Source organism: Lithobates pipiens, unplaced genomic scaffold (genome assembly GCF_037356315.1).
Source record: "Lithobates pipiens isolate NorthernLeopardFrog02 unplaced genomic scaffold, aLitPip1_a1.2 Scaffold_27, whole genome shotgun sequence".
NCBI lineage: Eukaryota > Metazoa > Chordata > Amphibia > Anura > Ranidae > Lithobates > Lithobates pipiens.
The window spans coordinates 144510320-144529869 of NW_027507788.1; the positions used below are offsets into that span (position 1 = coordinate 144510320).

Here is a 19550-nt window from a genome sequence, read left to right on the forward strand (position 1 = left end):
ACATGGTTGCACGTATTTATGGAGTATTGATTAATGTTTTTTTATACATGGATTTTTTTTATTAATTTATTGATTTTTTTTATAGCACGGAATTATTATATTAAGGTTTGATATTAGCGCACTAATAATTTATTTAGTTATTTGCATTGTAAAAGTGAGTGTTTACTAAAATTGGTGCAGCTTTTATTAACTTTATCACTCTTATTATTATCAATTTTATTTTATTTACTTACCTTACCAGTGCTGGAGTACTTTGCACTTTGTTATAATTTGATCAACTCTGCGTTTCATTTTTTATTTTTTGCGCTATAAACAAAAAACGACAATTTAAAAAAAATTAATATATCTTTTTTACTTTCTGCTATAAAAAATTATCCAATAAAATTATGTATTCTGCTACAAATTTTTGGTAAAAAAAAACACAAACCCAATAAGTGTATATTGATTGGTTTACCGAAAGTTATTGCATCTACAAACTATGCGATATTTTTATGGAATTTTTATTTATTTCTACTAGTAATGACGGCGATCAGCAACTTATAGTTGAACTGTGAAATTGCGGCAGACAAATTGGACACTGACACTTTTTGGGGACCAGTGACATAAAAAATATGCACTGTAACTGTACTAATGACACTGACTGGGAAAGGGGTGAACATCAAGGGCAATCAAAGGCTTAACTGTGTGCCTAGCCGGTGTTTTATTGTAGTGTGGGATGTGATTTTACTAGGGAAGATATTCATCCATGTTCCTGCTTTTCAGCAACATGGGATCAATGCCTTCCCTACTGACAGAATGATGATCTGCCTGTGTACTGAATGATCAGTGGGTGCCGGTGATTATGGGGTCTGCGGGACCCACTGATCATCTCCTGCTATGTATAATCATAGCGAGAGCGAGCCACTAGCGTGTGATCCTGTGCAACGCAGTTGTCTGTAGCAGTAAAACTTCTATAGGGTGGCTGGCAAGTGGTTAAAATTGGTTGGTTGTATCTATTTGCTAATTGGGGGCAAAAACTGTCGATCCTGTCAAATTTTGTGAGCTAACTTGAGCTTCTTTTACATTAGCAAGTCACATGATTTCCAGTGCAACTTTGGAGCGACACTTGGTCAAACTTTGCTCTGACTTTACATTCCATGGACCAAAATCGCATCAAGTCATACCAAAGTAATGGAGGAACCTTTTGTGAAGTTGCAGCGACTATTGTAATGTCAGTGGAACAGCTGTCATAGAAATGCATTGAATTTCACATGTCTTGCGAGTTGGGCAGTGGCGGCCCGCCCATAGGGGGCGGCCCGGGCGCCGCCCCCCCTCTCCCTAGGTGTAAAAAAAAAAAAAAAAGTTAAAAAAAACTAAAAAAAAAAAAAACGGCCCTTAAAAAAAAAAAAAAAAAAAAAATGTCATTTAAACAATTTAACATAGTGTACTGTGGCGCCGGTCACAGTGCACTATGAGAAGCGCCACGTCGATGCAATCACAAGATTGCATCCATGGCGCTTCATTTGCGGGTTTAAAAACCCGCCTTGCGGCGCACTGCAGAACGCCGACTAGCTTCCGCCCGTAAAATCACTGTGATTCTACGGGCGGGAGCATTGTCATTCTTAGACAGGCAGTCACTTCCGGCTTTCGGCTGCATCACGAAACCCGGAAGTGACGTAGGCAGCTCCGTTCCTTAGCCCGAGCGGAGCTGCCAGACAGTGAGAGGTGAGTCACCGCATAAAGGCTTTCTAGCCTCGACTTTGTGGAGAATGTTCGTGCATTTAGCTGAATGAATGCAAAAAGCTTTCACAGCCAGGAAAGGTTTCCCCAGGCCAGGCGACTTTTGCCGTGGCCAATCAGAGAATGAGCTCTGAAGGGGGAACTCCACGCCAAATTTCTGAAAAAAAATTTGACGTGGGTTCCCCTCCGAGAGCATACCAGGCCCTTAGGTCTGGTATGGATTCCAAGGGGAACCCCCTACGCCGAAAAAACGGCGTGGGGGTCCCCCCCAGATCCACACCAGACCCTTATCCGAGCACGCTACCCGGCCGGCCAGGAAAGGGGGTGGGGACGAGCGGGCGGCCCCCCCCCCTCCTGAGCCGTACCAGGCCGCGTGCCCTCAACATGGGGGGGTGCCTTGGGGGAGGGGGGGCGTGTGGCCCCCCACCCCAAAGCACCTTGTCCCATGTTGATGAGGACAAGGGCCTCTTCCCGACAACCCTGGCCGTTGGTTGTCGGGGTCTGCGGGCGGGGGGCTTATCGGAATCCGGGAGCCCCCTTTAATAAGGGGGCCCCGGATACCGGCCCCCCACCCTATGTGAATGAGTATGGGGTACAATGTACCCCTACCCATTCACCTGTGAAAAAAAGTACAAAAAAAAAACACAACACAGGGTTAAAATATTTTATTGCACAGCTCCGGGGGTCTTCCGTCTTCGGGGGTCTTCTCGCCGGACTCCTCCGCTATCTTCTTTTTTTCCGATTACATAAGGGGCGTGTTTTATGAGAAGTGGGAGGGGCCAAATGGTGGGCGGGGTCATGATGGGCGGGGTTTGGCGCCCCCCATCCAAAAACTTCACCAGCCGCCACTGGACTTGGGGTCTCAAAAGTCAAATCCCAAGTCGCACAAGTGTGAAAGGAGCCTTAGTGTGCTCTCTCCTGACTGTTTTTTAGTTGGCATTGTTCCCAGTTCTCTCTGTGGAAAATTATAAATGAGAAGAGGAGGTGACCTGTAGTCTTATGACACTTCCTCTCCTAGGGTAACTCTGCTCCTCTATAGATATAGTAGAATGAGTGAGCGTTGTTTCCTTAGGGCTCAAGTATGTTATTGGCAGGATTCTCAGGTGAAAACAAAAGAAAACTAATGCAAAGAGGGCCCTGGTATAAAGTCTGAATAGGCCTTTCCTTATGCCTCTGAGGGCAGGGAAATGGCAATTGTTTCAAGTATTTTTCAAAAATATATGTTCTATGTTAACAAAAAGTGCAAAAATGTATCATATTGTTCACGTATTCTTATATGGAGGAAGAAAGGTATATTATTAGAGCTTAAAGAGGTAAGTAAATAACGCTTATTTATTACACTATAAAATATGAGCACTGTATAGTTGCACCCCCTGTGTCAATTCTAACAAACTTCCTGTCCCGATGTGACAACGCTGCTTCTCCATCTATAGAGTATAATGGGTAAGCAGGCCAGCGAGTAGACTTCATGTACACTGGGGTTGATGAAGAACAGATATTTTCTTCCCAAACCTCCCTTTTTGGAGAACTATATATGAGGATTGTACCATACATCCTCCTATGCCATATAGTCCTCTTCTATATAGATGTGTGTGAATATTGGGGAGTCTGCCATAAAGATTATTAGATGACTGTGATCAGTCTGTGGGGCTCCCGTTATCGTCTATGTCCCCTACTATCCCCTATTTGGATGCTCTTTGCTTTCAGGGCCATAACATGATTTGGACAAAGATGATATGATCATGCCCACCCCATAATAAACACCCCAGCTCTACTGTATGACTCCATAAATATGAAACATCAACCAGCCCTAAAACACAAATAAAGCAACGAAATCCTTTGGATTACAAGCATGTTTCAGGATGAATTATGCTCGCAATCCAAGGTTTTACTGTATAGTATTTCTCCAGTAGTCATCTCTTCTCTTTTATAATCAGTTGTGACATGATGCTACTCACAAATAAAGACCATTGCTTGTTTATCAAGTCGAAGTGTATTTAAAAATGTTGCTTGTCTTGCAAAACACTCGCAGACCAAGTTACTGGCAATCCAAGGTTTTAGGCCTCATGCACACGGAAGTTTTTACAGCCACTTTTTTGAGCTTTTTTTGCAGCTTAAAACGGCTGTCCATGTTAGTCTATGGCTTCATGCCCACCTAGGCGTTTTTGAGCTGCAAATGGCATAGGCGTTTTTAAGCTGTAAAAAAAACCCAGGACCAGTGCGTTCCGTGGCGTGGAGCTAGAGCTGTAAAAACGCGAATCGCGGGAAACGCGCAACATATTTTTCTTTGTTTTCTGAGTGCTATAGCCAAGAGATTGTGTTTCTTAAAAAACGCTTACTTAACGCTAACGCTAAAAAACGCGCAAAAACGCCAATGCAAAACGTGGTAAAAATCACGTTTTTAACAACGATTTTTCCAGGCATCGGAGCTAGCTTTGCAGCCAGTTTTTTAAAACGTCCGTGTGCATGAGCACTAACTGTAAATTTATATCTACCATCAACAGTTGCAGCTTACCCTTCTATTTGAATGTTATGAGATAATAACAATGTAGAAAAATGTAAAATAATGCATTTGGGTGGCAAAAATATGAATGCAATTTATACACTGGGGGGAGATCCCCTGGGGGAATCTAAGATGGAAAAGGACCTGGGGGTCCCAGTAGATGATAGGCTCAGCAATGGCATGCAATGCCAAGCTGCTGCTGACAAAGCAAATAGAATATTGGCATGAATTAAAAAGGGGATCAACTCCAGAGATAAAACAATAATTCTCCCACTCTACAAGACTCTGGTTTCGGCCGCACCTGGAGTATACCGTCCAGTTCTGGGCACCAGTCCTCAGGAAGGATCTACTGGAAATGGAGCGAGTACAAAGAAGGACAACAAAGCTAATAAAGGGTCTTGAGGATATTCGCTATGAGGAAAGGAGCACTGAACTTATTCCCTCTGGAGAAGAGATGCTTGAGAGGGGATATGATTTCAATATACAAATACCATATTGGTGACCCCACAATAGGGATAAAACTTTTTCGCAAAAGATAGTTAACAAGGCTTGTGGACACTCATTAAAATTAGAAGAAAAGAGGTTTAACCTTAAACTACGTAGAAGATTCTTAACTGTAAGAGGGGCAAGGATGTGGAATTCCCTTCCATAGGTGGTGGTCTCAGCTGGGGGCATTGATGGTTTCAAGAAACTATTAGACAAGCACCTGAACGACTGCAGCATACAGGGGTATGCAATGTAATACTGACATATCTCACACAGATAGGTTGGACTTGATGGACTTGTGTCTTTTTTTTCAACTTCACCTACTATGTAATTAAAATAAGCTGAGCACTAGGTTGATCAAAGGTGGTTACAGAGATTTCATACAACCGGTATTCATTCTATGCAAACAGAACCAAATCATTTTAGGGCCGGTTCACACTGCAGGCGAGGCGAGGCGACTCCGACTTGCCTCGCCGCGACCTGCCGCGACCTCAGCGGCAACTTGCAGATGACTTCTGTATAGAAGTCAATGCAAGTCACCCCGAGGTCGCCCAAAAGTAGTACAGGAACCTTTTTTCTGAGTCGGAGCGACTCGAGTCGCTCCTCTCAGAACGGTTCCATTGTACAGAACGGGGGCGACTTGCGAGAGCGAGGCGAGTCGCGTCGCCTCGCATCGCCCGCTGTGTGAACCGGCTCTTATTGTTGTTGTTATCTGATTTTATTGTTTGTAATTACATTTTATTACATTTCTATAGATGCTTATTTGGCACATTAAAAATCTCAATAAACCATTTATAGTGTCTTGATTGCTCACCCATCCAACATCTTTAGTACTTAAAGTGGAACTATGGGTAAAATAAAGATGACGTATGATGCAGTCTGTCAATATCCTTAATACAGCATTTGCTATTTTGAGTCTCCTTCCCTGTAACATACTTTTGTTACCTGTTGATCCTTTCAGTAAGTCTTTTTTTTTTTTTTGCAACTTCCACTAACAGACCAAGGTCTCCAGCAAAAATGGCAAGTAGGGGGTTGAGACCAACAGTGAAAGCAGTGCTTACAATGGCCATTTTTTATTCAAATTGTAAAAATATATATCCCAAAAGGAAAAAAAACCTTACAGTTTTTCTAAAGGATAATTTTGTTTTCTTATTTTTTTTTTTTTTATAATATTGCGCAGAGCAGTTTCTTAACTTCTCTTTGGTGTTCCCCTTAAAGTGGTTGTATAGTCTTTTTTTTTTTTTTTATACGCCTTATTATATATATTATATAGCCTATAATAAGTCTTACCTGTAGGTAAAAAAAAATAAAATCTCCGAAACCTGTATGGTTTAGGAGATATTCCCCTCGCAATGCGGCGCTGACTACAGTGGTGCATGCGCACAGGGGATTCTCTGCTGAAAGTCCGGACTCGGCAGATGCCGGACCCTGCCGGAAAGAAATCTCCCATGCGCATGAGCGGGAGTGACGATATCACGGCTCTGGCCACTCACAGCGCCGGAGCCGCGATGCCCAGAAGACACGCTGAGGGAACATGTCAGCTCCCTCGGTGTGGATCGGGCGAGAGGTTGGGGCCTCGTTCTAAGGTAAGTATTTCATAATGAGCTAGTATGTGGTGCATACTAGCTCATTATGTCTTTTTTCCCTTGCAGGTCAGGAAAAAAAAAGTTAGTGTGTTTACTCCCGCTTTAACAAGCCGACTGCTAGGGGTCACCTGTGTGGGTGCGCTCCCGATCTGGGGTATGTGCGTCCATAGACACACATGCAGCACCAGTAAGCCCCACCCCCAGCTCTTCTTTACAAGAGTTTCCTAGTCTTTCCAGCAAGGAAGCTGCCATAAGTTTTTTTTTATTACAAAGATTCTTAGGAAAATTGTCAGAACATCCTCAAGAAGGGTAGCAAGATAGAAGCTGGCAATTACAGGCCAGTGATTTTAACCTTTGTTCTAGTCAAGGTAATGGATTCACTCCTAAATAGAATGATCATTGATCACCTAAGAACACACAATTCGCTGGACTCAAAGCAGAATGGCTTTGCTGAAGGTAGATCATGTCAAATTAATTTGATTGTATTTTTTAACTATATCACTAACGCTTTGGACCAGGGTGGTGCAGTGAAAATAGACTATCTTGATCTCAGCAGAGCATTTGATACTTAGAACGAGGCACCGGCATCTCACTCGGTCCATGCCAAGGGAGCTGACATGTTCCCTCGACGTGTCTTCCGGGTATCGCGGCTCCGGCACTGTGAGTGGCCGGAGCCGTGATGCCGTAACTTCCGTACATACGTGCGCGAGTTTTCTTCCCGGCAGGGTCCGGACTTTCAGCCGAGAATCCCCGGTGCGCATGCCCTGCTGAAGTCAGCGGCTCATTGCGAGGGGAATATCTCCTAAACTGTAACTGTAAACTGTTTAGGAGATATCCTTTTTCACCTACAGGTAAGCCTTGTAATAGGCTTACCTGTAGGTAAAAGTTACAAAAATGACTATACAACTGCTTTAACTGCTTAAAAAAAAAGGGACATACTCAATGGACAATTTAGTAGTTTCTGCTGTCACTTTTCTGTGTTTCTAACATTCTAATGTCATTCGAAAAGTAGTTTAATATTTTGTTTGATTTTTGGAATGCATGGACTTTACCGAATGAAATCCACATACCGTACACTGTTAGAAATAAATACATACAAGAAAAAAAATGTCATCCTGCTTGTTTCAAATTTTCTTGTCGCTACAGTTGAAAACAAATGTCAATTTGACCCCACTGATGCAAAATGAGCATGTGTTCTTACAACGAAAAACGTCGAACAAAATTCTACTATAGTTTATCCAGCTTTCTTCTCTGTTTGTTTGATCTGCACTTGCCATGCTGCTGCACATGTGATCAGCTATGACACCAGCCATTTCAAAGCTTGCTGGTAGTTTGAGACGCAAACTAGTAACTCTAAGGTTGCATTCACACCTGGGCATCATGTTTTGTCGTACTATTTTATGCACAGCATCAGTTGTCACTGTGCAGACATATGAGCTAAAAGAAAAAGAAAAAAATGCATGTTAAAACACATGTAATGCTCATTTTTTTTTATGCGCAAAAATGCAATTCTGTGGGACTCCAAAGGCTGCAATCTGCCTAATCTGAGCTATAAAAATCTAGAACTTTTTTTTAGCTACAGGCATTTGCGCTTCTCAGGTGTGAAAAAGCACTATTGACAGTAATTAATTTACTTTTTTATGTTTTGACTGCTTTGTAGCTTCGACCTGTGTGAATACAGCCTAAGGCCCCAGTCACACCTCAGCTTGAAGCTCCAAAACGCTGGAGGAGAAAAAAAAATCAATTGTTCTCTATGGAGATAGTTCACATCTCCACTTCAAGTCGGCTGAAGCCAAACGCTTGAAGCTCAAAAAAGTTTTGTAGCTTTTTTTTTTTTTTAAGCACAAACTGAGCAGATTTCATGTTTTAGACGCGTTCTTATTCCCATAGAAATAAATGGAAATGCGTGATTTGCGTATTTTCTGTGTGCTTTTACACAAAGTGTGTTACTGACCAGACCACCGGTTAAAAAAAAAAGGAAAAAAGTAAAGAAACGAAGTCAGCTACCACAGCTATGATTATTACAGCTTCATTTTTGGCTTTAGATACAAGCTAAAGTGATGGTAAAGTCTTGCCCCCTTCCTGATTATTTTATTTTTTGCGTATTTCTCACAATTAATGATTAAGATCATCAAACAAATTTTAATATGACACAAAGATAACCCGAGTAAATCCAAGATGCAGTTTTTAAATTATTATTTAATTTATTAAGGGGAAAAAAGCTGTTCAAAGCTGCCTGGCCCTATGTGAAAAAGTAATTGCCCCCTCCCATGCTGAATCATGAATGAACTGTGATTAACCACAATTTTCTGGAAAGCTAAAGAGTTAAATTTCACTTGTCACATCCAGGCCTGATTACTGCCAGACCTGTTGAATCACAAAATCACATAAATAGAAGCTATCTCACAAAGTGATGCATGCTAACAGATCACAAAAAGCCACACAAAATGCCACAATCTAAAAAAAAAAAAATCAAGAACAGATTAGAAACAAGGTAATGTACATGTATCGGTCTAGGAAGGTGTCAAAGCTGTTTCTAAGGCTTTGGAACTCCAGTGAAGAACAGGGAGAACCATTATCCACAAATGGAGTTAAATTGGAGCAGTGTTGAACCTTCTCAGGAGTGGCCGACCTACAAAAATTACTCAGAGCATGACGACGACTCATCCAGGAGGTCATAAAAGAACCCAGAACAACATCTAAAGAACTACAGGCCTCACTTACCTCAGGTAAGATCAGTGTTCATGATTCAACAATAAGAAAGAGACTGGGCAAAAGTTCCAAGGCCAAAGCCACTGCTGACCAAAAAGAACACAAATGCTCATCTCACATTTACTAAAAACATCTTGATTATCGCCAAGACTTTTAAGCAAATATTCTGTGTACTGAAGAGACAAAAATTTTAATTTTTGGAAGGTGTGCATCCCATTACATCTGGCATAAAACGAATACAGAATTTCATGACAAGAACATCATATCAACAGTTAGACATGGTGGTGATAGTGTGATGGTCTGGGGCTGCTTTTCAACTTCAGGACCTGGACAACTTACGATAATTGATGGAACTATGAATTCTGGGCTCTATCAGAAAATCTTAAAGGAGAATGTCCGGCCATCAGTTTGTGACCTTAAGCTCAATTGCACTTGGGTTATGCAGCAGGACAATGATAGAATTCACAATAGCAAGTCCACCGCCAAATTGTTCAAACAAAGCAAATTTTAGGTTTTGGAGTGGCCTTGTCAAAGCCTGAAATTAAATCCAATTGAGATGCTGTATTATGACCTTACACAGGCTGCTCATGCTGGAAAACCCCCCAATTCTGCAAAGAGTGGGCCAAAATTGCTCCCCAGAGATGTGAAAGACTCATTGCCAGTTATCGCAAAAGTTTGATTGCAGTTACCGCCAAGGTTGGCACAACCAATATTAGGTTTAGGGGGCAATTACTTTTTCACATAATGCCAGGCAAGTTTGGACAGCTTTTTTGCCTTAATAAATTAAACCATCATTTTAAAAACAACATTTTGTATTTACCCGGCTTATCTTTGTGTAGTAATAAAATTTGTTTGAGGATCTGAGTCATTTAAGTGTGACAAATATGCAAAAAAATAAAAAATCAGAAAAGAGGGCAAATACTTTTTCACACAACTGTACATACCTGCTCTGTGTAGTAGTTTTGCACAGAGCAGCCCAGATCCTCCTCTTCTTGGTTCTCTCATCAGTACTTCTGGCCCCTCTCTCCTGTCGAGTGCCTCCTCAGCAAGCAGCTTGCTATGAAGGCACCCGAGCCGAGCCACAGCTCTGTGTGTCCATTCAGACACAAAGTCGTGGCCCGGTCCCGCCCCCTCTCTCTCCTGATTGGCTGATTACCTTTGACAGCAATGGAGCCAATGGTGTTGCTCTGCTGTCTCATGAAGTGGGGAGTCCCATTCAGCCGAGACACTCCTGCAACATCGCTGGATCTAGATGAGCTCAGGGGGGCTGTGGGGGGGGGGGGGGGGGGCTGCTGCACAAGGAAGGCTTTTTATCTTAATGCATGGAATGCATTAAGATAAAAATCCTTCTGCCTTTACAACCACTTAAACTGTAGTATAGAAAAATCGGCTCCTCAGGCTGGTTGCACTGTTGAAATCTCACAACTGAGTTGACCATAATACAAATACTTTGGCAACTAATGCAAATTCAGTACATGTATTTTAATTTAAGCTATTTCCTTGGAGTAGATCTTTAGTCTTTGGTCGGTAGACATTTTTCTTGTTATAATGGAGAAGTAAAAAAGCAACATTTGGTTGCTATAAGTGACCAGAACATTTTATTTTCTTTCAGACTCTTTGCAGCATGAGACCCCCTCCTCTATCTAATGTGTTGGAACAGCAGAATGCAGACAGGGATTATCACTAGACGCTCTCCCTAGCTGTTATAGAAGATCCGTAAGGCTATTTTCCGTCAAATTGGCATGCACCCAGCACCACTTCATTCTGCGGCTCATGCCCCCTGCTGCTTGGATTAGGTGGCACGCGGCACTCGCACACAAGATTTACAATATTTGTTCAGCTCTTTCAGTGCTAGATGAATAGCCACATACACTATGAGAAAGTCCTCTTGTAAACATCAAACTGCTTTTCTTTTTAATTCTATGCAGGGGTGTCTAGGGATTTTGGGCCCTGGGCACGAACTCTGTAGTAACTTAGATGTGCCAATGCTCCAAGATTGGACAGGAGACTCGGCACTTTGTAATTGAATCTTCTCCTGAGATCTTTGGCCTAACTCCCATTTTATCCTGAGTAGTTTTTTGGATGAAGCTGCCCAGACACAGTTATTTCATTTTGATACACATGGAGAGTGAAAAAGTTTCTCTTTGACCCGCCATTCTAAGGCATTCTTTATGGATCTGTTAAAATAGGCACAAAAAAATCAGGCTTCTGCTGGAAAGGAGAGCAATTGCAGAAAGAACAACAAAAATTGCAGTCCTGTGGACCTTAGTTGCTTGGACATATTCCTGGGGAGAAGAACTGTGAAAAAGGCCGCAGTAAGGTCCATCAAAGCACTTTAGTCCAGGTGTAACTGTTTATTGTATAATAACTTGGCAAAAACTAGTGAAAAATCCGTGAATCAAAAAGTGTAGATTTTATTGAGATAAAAAGGCATAACCTTAAAATAAAAAGCCGTGCAACCAATGGTGTCAGATGTTAATAACAACCTCCATGGCTTAAATCTGCATACATGTCTGCAGTTGAAAAAGTCCAGGATGTGTCTCAGCACTTGCAAACTCCAGCCTTGATGTATGACAGCTAGACTAGCCAGGGGAATCCAGGGGCTTTTGGAGAGCCAATATGTAGACATGCCATGCACGGTGCTGGTCAAGGTACCCTTGTATGAAAAAGTACTTGTTCTCTTTGTATTGCTTTCTTTTTCTAAAATACCCGGTGTTCCTGCCGGGCCTTCTACTTTCCTATCAAAAACTGTCATGAAAGCACAGCATGGTCAGTTTTCTATCTGTGTTGAGAACACAGCCAATGACCAGGCTTGTCCTAATATGCCCCCCACCACAGCCATTCGCTGGGAAGAGCAGTGTGCTGCTGCTGTTGTCCACCCCCTCCCCCCCCCCCCCGGTCTCTGATTTCTTATGCAGCTGAGAATAGGAATTATGTAATCGCCTATAAAAAAGGGGGGAACTAAAGGGTATTTATAGTGTGTGTGTGTGTGTGTGTGTGTGTGTGTGTGTGTGTATATACACCATATTTGCCGGCGTATAAGACGACCCCCTATTTTTCAAGTGAAAACATAGGTTTTGGGCAATACTCACGGTATAAGACTACCCCCCTTTTGAGGCAACGCCATTTTAAAAAAACATTAGAACGATTAAAAAAAACAAAGCAAGAATGCCAACTACTCATCCGCCATGCTGTGTTATGTCATAAAGTAAATCAAACAATAATAACACAAACAGAGATCTATTGAATGCCACAACTCTGGAAATTAGAATTTTTCACTAACCAAACCTATACCACTTTTGGGTTACATTCTATGGGAATTGTCCACCAAAATGCATTTAATAACCCCCCTGTCATATGTCCCAGATTTACCTGTCCCTCTTGGGTGCCTGGGACCTCAAAGGCAAATAGCAGGATGTATAGTAGTAGGAGATCAGTGAATGGATTTACCCAGGGAAGTATGGTGAGCAGTGTATTATTTTAATGAATACAACGCCTGCTTGGATTGGCAGAGGCTGTACCATCATCAGCCCTTGCCTCTCCCTCTCTCTCTCTCAAAGCCAATCCGAGCAGGCTACTCTATGTAGCCTGCTCGGATTGGCAGAGGTTGTTACTCCAATCCAAGCAGGCTCTGTATTCATTAATAGAATACATCGCTCGCCGGGATTGAATGAATGAATGAATGAAATATTTGTATAGCGCACAATGCGAACTGAATCGCCTCTAGGCGCTGTGGCGAGCTTTGATCATCTGCTAAAAGAGGAAGGTCTTGAGTTTTTTCGTAAAAGCCAGGCTCAACGGCGTATACAGTTTGTAGCTGAAGCCACATACAGTATTAGCAGACATTTGGGGGCTGACATCCATCGGGCAGCATTGTATACCTGTATACCCGGCGTATAAGACGACCCCCGATTTTTGGGCATTTTTTTTAAGTGTAAAAGGTAGTCTTATACGCCAGCAAATACAGTATGTATGTATATATATATATATATATATATATATATATATATACATATATACAGTTAGGTCCATATATATTTGGACACAGGCACAATTTTCATACTTTTGGCTCTGTATACCACCAGAATAAATTTAAAATGAAAACAATCCAAATGAATTTGAAGTGCAAACTTTCAGATTTATATCAAGGGGTTGAACATAAATATCAAGTACAAACTTTAGGAAATACAACCATTTTTATACAGAGCCGCCCCCCCCCCCCCCCCCGCATTTTCAGGGGCTCAAATGTAGTTGAAAAAAATGAATATAATCAAAAATGAAATCTTTAATATTTTGTTCAGAATCCTTTACTGGCAATGACTGCCTGAAGTCTGGAACCCATGGGTTTCCTCCTTTCTGTTAGAGCCAGGCTCTAACTGTAGTTGTCTTCGGTTTCGGTTGTGCTTTGTGGGTCTTTTTGCCTTAGTTTTAGCTTCAGGAAGTGAAATGCATGCTCAATTGGGTTGAGATCAGGCGATTGCCTTGGCCATTGCAGAATATTCAATTTTTTTCCTTCAAAAGCTCCCGGGTTGCTTTTGCAGTGCATTTTGGATCATTGTCCATCTGTACTGTGAAGCGCCGTCCAATAAACTTTGCTGCATTTTGCTGAATCTGGGCTGACAGTATATCTCTAAACACTGCAGAATTTATCCGGCTGCTTCTGTCTTCTGTCACATCATTAATAAACACCAGTGACCCAGTGCCACTGGAAACCCTGCATACCCATGCCATCACACTGCCTCCACCATGTTTTACAGATGTGTGCTTTGGATCATGAACTGTTCCAAGCCTTCTTCACACTTTTTTCTTCCCGTCATTCTGGTACAGATTAAGCTTAGTTATTTTCTACCTGTCCAAAGAATGCTTTTCGAGAACTGGTCTGGCTTTTTTAGATGTGTTTCTTTGGCAAAGTCTAATCTGGCTTTTTACTCTTCAGGATTATGAATTGTTTGCACCTTGTGGTGAACCCTCCGTATTTACTCTTGTGAAGTCTTCTCTTGATTATAGACTTTGACAATGATGGGCTCACCTCCTGGAGAGTGTCCTTCACATGTCTGGATGTTGTGAATGGATTTTTATTTACCATAGAGAGGCTCCTGCGATCATCCACCACTGTTGTCTTCTGTGGACTTCCAGGCCTTTTTATGTTGCTGAGCTCACCAGTGCGTTCTTCTTTCCTCAGAATGTACCAAACTATTGATTTGGCCACTCCTAATGTTGCTGCTATCTCCCTGATGGATTTGTTTAGTTTTTCCTTGGAACCCATGATGTTGGTTCCCAGCAATAGATTCCAAATGCAAATACCACACGTAGAATCAACTCCAGACCTTTTACCTGCTTAATTAAGAAATGGGAAAGAGTAGCCCACACCTGGACATGAAATGGCTTTTGATTCAATTGTCCAATTACTTTTGGGCCCTTGAAAAGGGGGAGGGGGGGTTAGCTATTCTTAATAGCCGTAATTCCTAAACATTTCCTCTGATCTGGATGTACATACCCTCAAATTAAACCTGAGTAGGCACTTGCAGCCCACATCCATTATATAACTATAGCTTGAGTATGTTTTGGTATATACCAGATAAATATAAAATTGTGCCTGTGTCCAAATACATATAGACCTGTGTGTGTGTGTGTGTGTATATATATATATATGTGTGTGTGTGTGTGTATATATATATATATATATAATATACAGTTGTACTCAGAAGTTTACATACCCTGGCAGAATTTATGATCTCTTGGCCATTTTTCAGAGAATGTGAATGATAACACTAAAACTTTTCTTTCACTCATGGTGTTTGGCTAAAGCCATTAATTATCAATCAACTGTATTTACTGTTTTTAAATCATAATGGCAACAGAAACTACCCAAATGACCCTGATCAAAAGTTTACATATCCAAATTCTTAATACCGTGTATTGCTCCCTTTAACATTGACAGCTTAAAGTCTTGTGGTATTTGTGGATGAGGCTCTTTATCTTCTCAAATGGTAAAGCTGCCCATTCCTCTTGGCAAAAAGTCTCCAGTTCCTGTAAATTCTTGGCCTGTCTTGCATGAATTGCACGTTTAAGATCTCCCCAGAGTGGCTCAATTATATTGAGGAAAGGAGACTGAGATGATGACTCCAGAAACTTCAATTGATTCTGCTGTAGCCAATGACAGGTCGACCTGTCATTGGCTACCTGTCGGAATGTCGAAGTACGTCCCATGCGTAGCTTCCTGACTGATGAATGCAAATGTTCTTCTAGTATTTTTTCGATAACATACTGCATTCATCTTGCCATCGATTTTGACCAAATTTCCTGTGCCTTTGTAGCTCACACATCCCCAAAACATCAGTGATCAACCTTTGTACCTTTCATCATAGGCCTTATTGACTCCTCTCCAAATGTAGCGTTTATGGCTGTGGCCAAAAAGCTCAATTTTGGTCTCATCACTCCAAATGACTTTGAGGCTTGTCTCTGTGCTGTTTGCCATATTGTTAGCGGGATACTTTGTGGCATTTGTATAGTAATGTATTTCTTCTGGAGACTCGACTATGCAGCCCATCTATCTTCAAGTGCCTCCTTATTCTGCATCTTGAAATGGCCACATTACATGTTTTCACAGTCCTGTATTTCACCAGAAGTTATTTGTGGGGTTTTCTTTGCATCCTTTGCATCCCAAACAATTTTCCTAGCAGTTGTGGCTGAAATCTTAGTTGATCTACCTGACCGTGGTTTGGTTTCAACAAAACCCCTCTATTTTCAACTTCTTGATTAGAGTTTGAACACTGCTGATTGACATTCTAAGTTCCTTGGATATCTTTTTATATCCCTTTCCTGTTTTATACAGTTCAAATACCTTTTCCCACAGATCCTTTGACATTTTTTTCTTTCTTTCCCCATGACCCAGAATCCAGAAAGGTCAGTGCAGCACTGGATGAAAGATGCAAGGGTCTGTCAGGAGTCCAGAAACTCATTGACCTTTTTTATATACACACACTAATTACAAGCAAACAGATCACAGGTGAGGATGGTTACCATTTAATAGCCATTCAAATCCCTTTGTGTCAACCTGTGTGCATGTTATTAGGCCAAAATCACCAGGGTATGTAAACCTTTGATCAGGGTTGTTTGGGTAGTTTCTGTTGCCATTATGATTTAAAAAGGGTAAACTTTGTTGATTGATAATAAATGACTTCAGCCAAACACTAACTATGAGTGAAAGAAAAGTTTTTTGTGTTATCATTCACATTCTCTGAAAAATGGCCAAGAAATCGTAAATTTTGCCAGGTTATTTAAACGTATGAGCACAACTGTGTGTGTGTGTGTGTGTGTGTGTGTGTGTATGTAGCGGTACCCCCATAGGGGCTGCGGAAATTCTGTATTGTCTGTCACCCTGCCAGCCTTGCATTCACTTCAAGCACTCTGAGTCATGAAACAGAACTTTATTTTATTTTATTGCGGGAGCTCAATAAAAGCTCCGCCAATCACAGAGGGGAAGAGAGGGGAGCCGGCTGGATGATCAGAGCATTTCAATTTCATTTCAATAGCTGTATGTTCCCCTGCCTTGCGCCGTCGCATACAGCCCCTTCTCTTTTTCCGGGACTTTGATAGACAGATCACCCGTCCAATCCTAGGACGGGTGACATGTATCAAAGTTCCTCAGACAAGGGGAGGGGCTTATGTGACGGTGTGCGGCAGGGGAACATACAGCTATTGAAAGCTGTGATGTTCCCTGCTCTGAACATCCTGCCGGCGGCTCCCCTCTCTTCCCCTCCACAGGTAGGTTGCATGCTGGGCACAGGCTGTATTGGGCACAGGCTGCTTGGTGGGCATATATATCTTTGCATTTTTATTTTAAAATGAATGGGGTTGTTTTATAAGGTGAGGGTTCACAAATGGCCTGAACTGTGGCCTGAAGTTAATTTTTTCCACCGTTGTATTCGCATAGCTTACTGTACATGTAATGAATTATGTCTCATATCCTGCAGGCTGATGGTTCCTGTTGAAATCTCCTCACAAATTACTGTCTATAGCCAATAGCTTTGGGTCTAACATTGAAGTACATTGGGATGAAGGTTACCCTCACCATTTGGTTTGTGCAATTTTTTATTTCCAATCAACCTGTCCTAGTGACGGTGATTACCAAGATTAATAGAGCGGTTGAGTTTACCTAGAGGGGTACAGTTTGGGCTACACATAAACGTTAATACTAATAAAGGAGATGGAATACCAAAGAGGAAGACAGTGGTTAGCCTTAGAGAGAAGACCAGTTAATATTACAGGAACTTATAAAGCACCATCAATTTACACAGCACTTCACATATATACTGTGAAGTGCTGTGTAAATAAGTAGAGTGTCCTGCTCTCAAGGAGCTTACAATATAAGGCCCCTAACTAACATTCAAACACATACTAAGGCTAACTAACCTAACAGCATGTCTAGAGTTTGGGAGGAAATTGGAGTTCCCAGAGGAAACTCTTGCAGGTAGTGCAGTGGTTGGGATTCAGAAAAATGACCCTAGTGCTGCTAGGTGAAAGTGCTAACCACTTTTCCACTGTGCTGCCTCAGTTGAAAATAAGTCAAGCAGTTATTTGTCTTTGTGTAGCAGCTATGTTTGCTTGATGTTCTTTAATGCATGCTTTTCTTGTCTATAGATGGCATTACAGAAACTGCGTATTATTGGCACCCCCACCATCTACGTTTCTAGCCGTACAGACTCTGGGGTCCATGCACTCTGCAATTCTGCTCATGTGGACATTGAGAGACCGCCAGGAAAACATCCATTCTCAGAGGCTGTTCTGGTGCAGGCTTTAAACTTTCATCTAAAGCCAGAGCGCATAAGGTAAGGCAGTCCATGCAAGCCAGGACCACAAGAATATACCATTCCAACTCTGCAAGTGGGAGCTTGTTTATGTCACTAGATCACTTATTACAGCTGCATGGGTAGTTTTACATGTAATTGGCAATGTCTTCAAGCACAGTATTGGGGATGGGATGTTGTGGCTTGGTCCAAAACATAGTGATTTTAGAACTGGGTCTACTTTCAGCACAAAGTGGACAATTCCTGTTGCTATAAAGCACTCCTCGTCTCCTTACTTGCCTTATTTAGCATGTAATTTTTTTTGGGGAGGGAGCGGGTACCTAGTTTTGACAGGTACCCAGCTCCCACTTCCGCTCTCGCCACCTATGCGGCGACTCCTCTCCTCCTCCCTCCCTCCCTGCAATCTTCTGGGGCGTGTCACAGGTCCCACAAGATTGCACGGCCACTGAGAAGGTGCTGTGTGACCTGTGTAGTGCACACCCAGCTGTGAAGCCGCAAGCTGTCACAGCCAGGTGCCCACACTTGCAATGCTGGCGCCGTGGAAAGGGGGAGGATTGAGGCTTCGGGCGGCCATAACGCTGGACCCTGGGACAGTTGAGTGTCTATTAGAAGTCACCAGCTACACCTTTTATAGCGGCTGACTTTTAATAAACTAAAACGACTGGAATACCGCTTTAAGACTGAACCCTACCCTAAAACAATTTTCTGTTTGGGAGGTGTGTAGGGTTTGCACCCTCCTGGTCTTCAGGGATTTCAGTGATCCCCATGATGAGACTTTTCTGCCTGTTCCCAACATGTCTAGGAATGCTATTCGGTTTTTTACAAGCAACGTACCAGCCACTGTGAATTCTCTATATACATTACTAGGTGGGTAACATGTAAATGTGGAGATTGTATGTACTTTAAGACTTGGTTCACATATATGCGAATTGGATGCATTTTGATTCACATGCCACGTGAACCGAACCAGCTTTCTATGGAGCGAATTCACATATGTTCGGGATAGCGACAGTCTGTGTTTTAAGAGTCCTGTATGATTTTTAGGTCTGTTTCAGGTGTGATTTCAAGTGTCATACACTTTCCAAATTCGCACCTGAACCGGTGAACGAAACCGCATCAGACTGCTTTGATAAATTGCCCTGAAATCATGCCCAGCAATATGTGAATTAAGTCTTACTGTTCAGTTTCTCTTTTAATAGATGCATTTTCCTTTTTAGAATTTTTTTTTACTTTATAGGGTGAAAAAAAAATCACTATAGTCGTATAAGCTTTAACATGTTAGTGTAATTTCAAAAGTCATTTTCAGTCTTTAAAATAATACCTGGTGATCGTTGCTCAGGTGCCCTTTGTTTGTCACCCTGTCATATGGACCTCCAATGGAAACGAAGAGTGGCTTTTTCAACACACATTGCACAGACATTATTGTTATTGTCAGGAAATCTGCCTTAAAAGATGTCAAGGCTCCAAAAAATGCTGAAGAAGATCAGCAGCATGGAGACGCAACAATGTATGAATCCTACTTGAAGAGACGCTCCAGTCTCCTGTGTAAGACGAAAAATGTACCTGCTGACTTCTAATAAACAGCCACTCACCTGTCCCATGGTCTAGCGATAGGCTCACCCCAACCGTTTTTACCTCCTGTCATCTGTCCCCTGGGCCGGCATCACTGTGCATGTGGGAGCCACTCTGCGCATTGTGAATGGCCCCGCAGTCTTCTGGGACCTGTCGCATGTC

General features: G+C 42.1%; 1 protein-coding gene across 2 annotated transcripts in view; it reads left to right on the plus strand.

Moving 5' to 3' along the window:
- The window catches only part of PUSL1 (pseudouridine synthase like 1), a 127677-nt gene that overhangs the window by 62111 nt on the left and 46016 nt on the right, over positions 1–19550 (plus strand). For both annotated transcript variants that reach the window (XM_077457606.1, XM_077457607.1), the window contains exon 3: positions 17650–17837. In XM_077457606.1, the coding sequence (XP_077313732.1) occupies positions 17650–17837 (188 nt within the window). The remainder of the gene's footprint in view (positions 1–17649; positions 17838–19550) is intronic.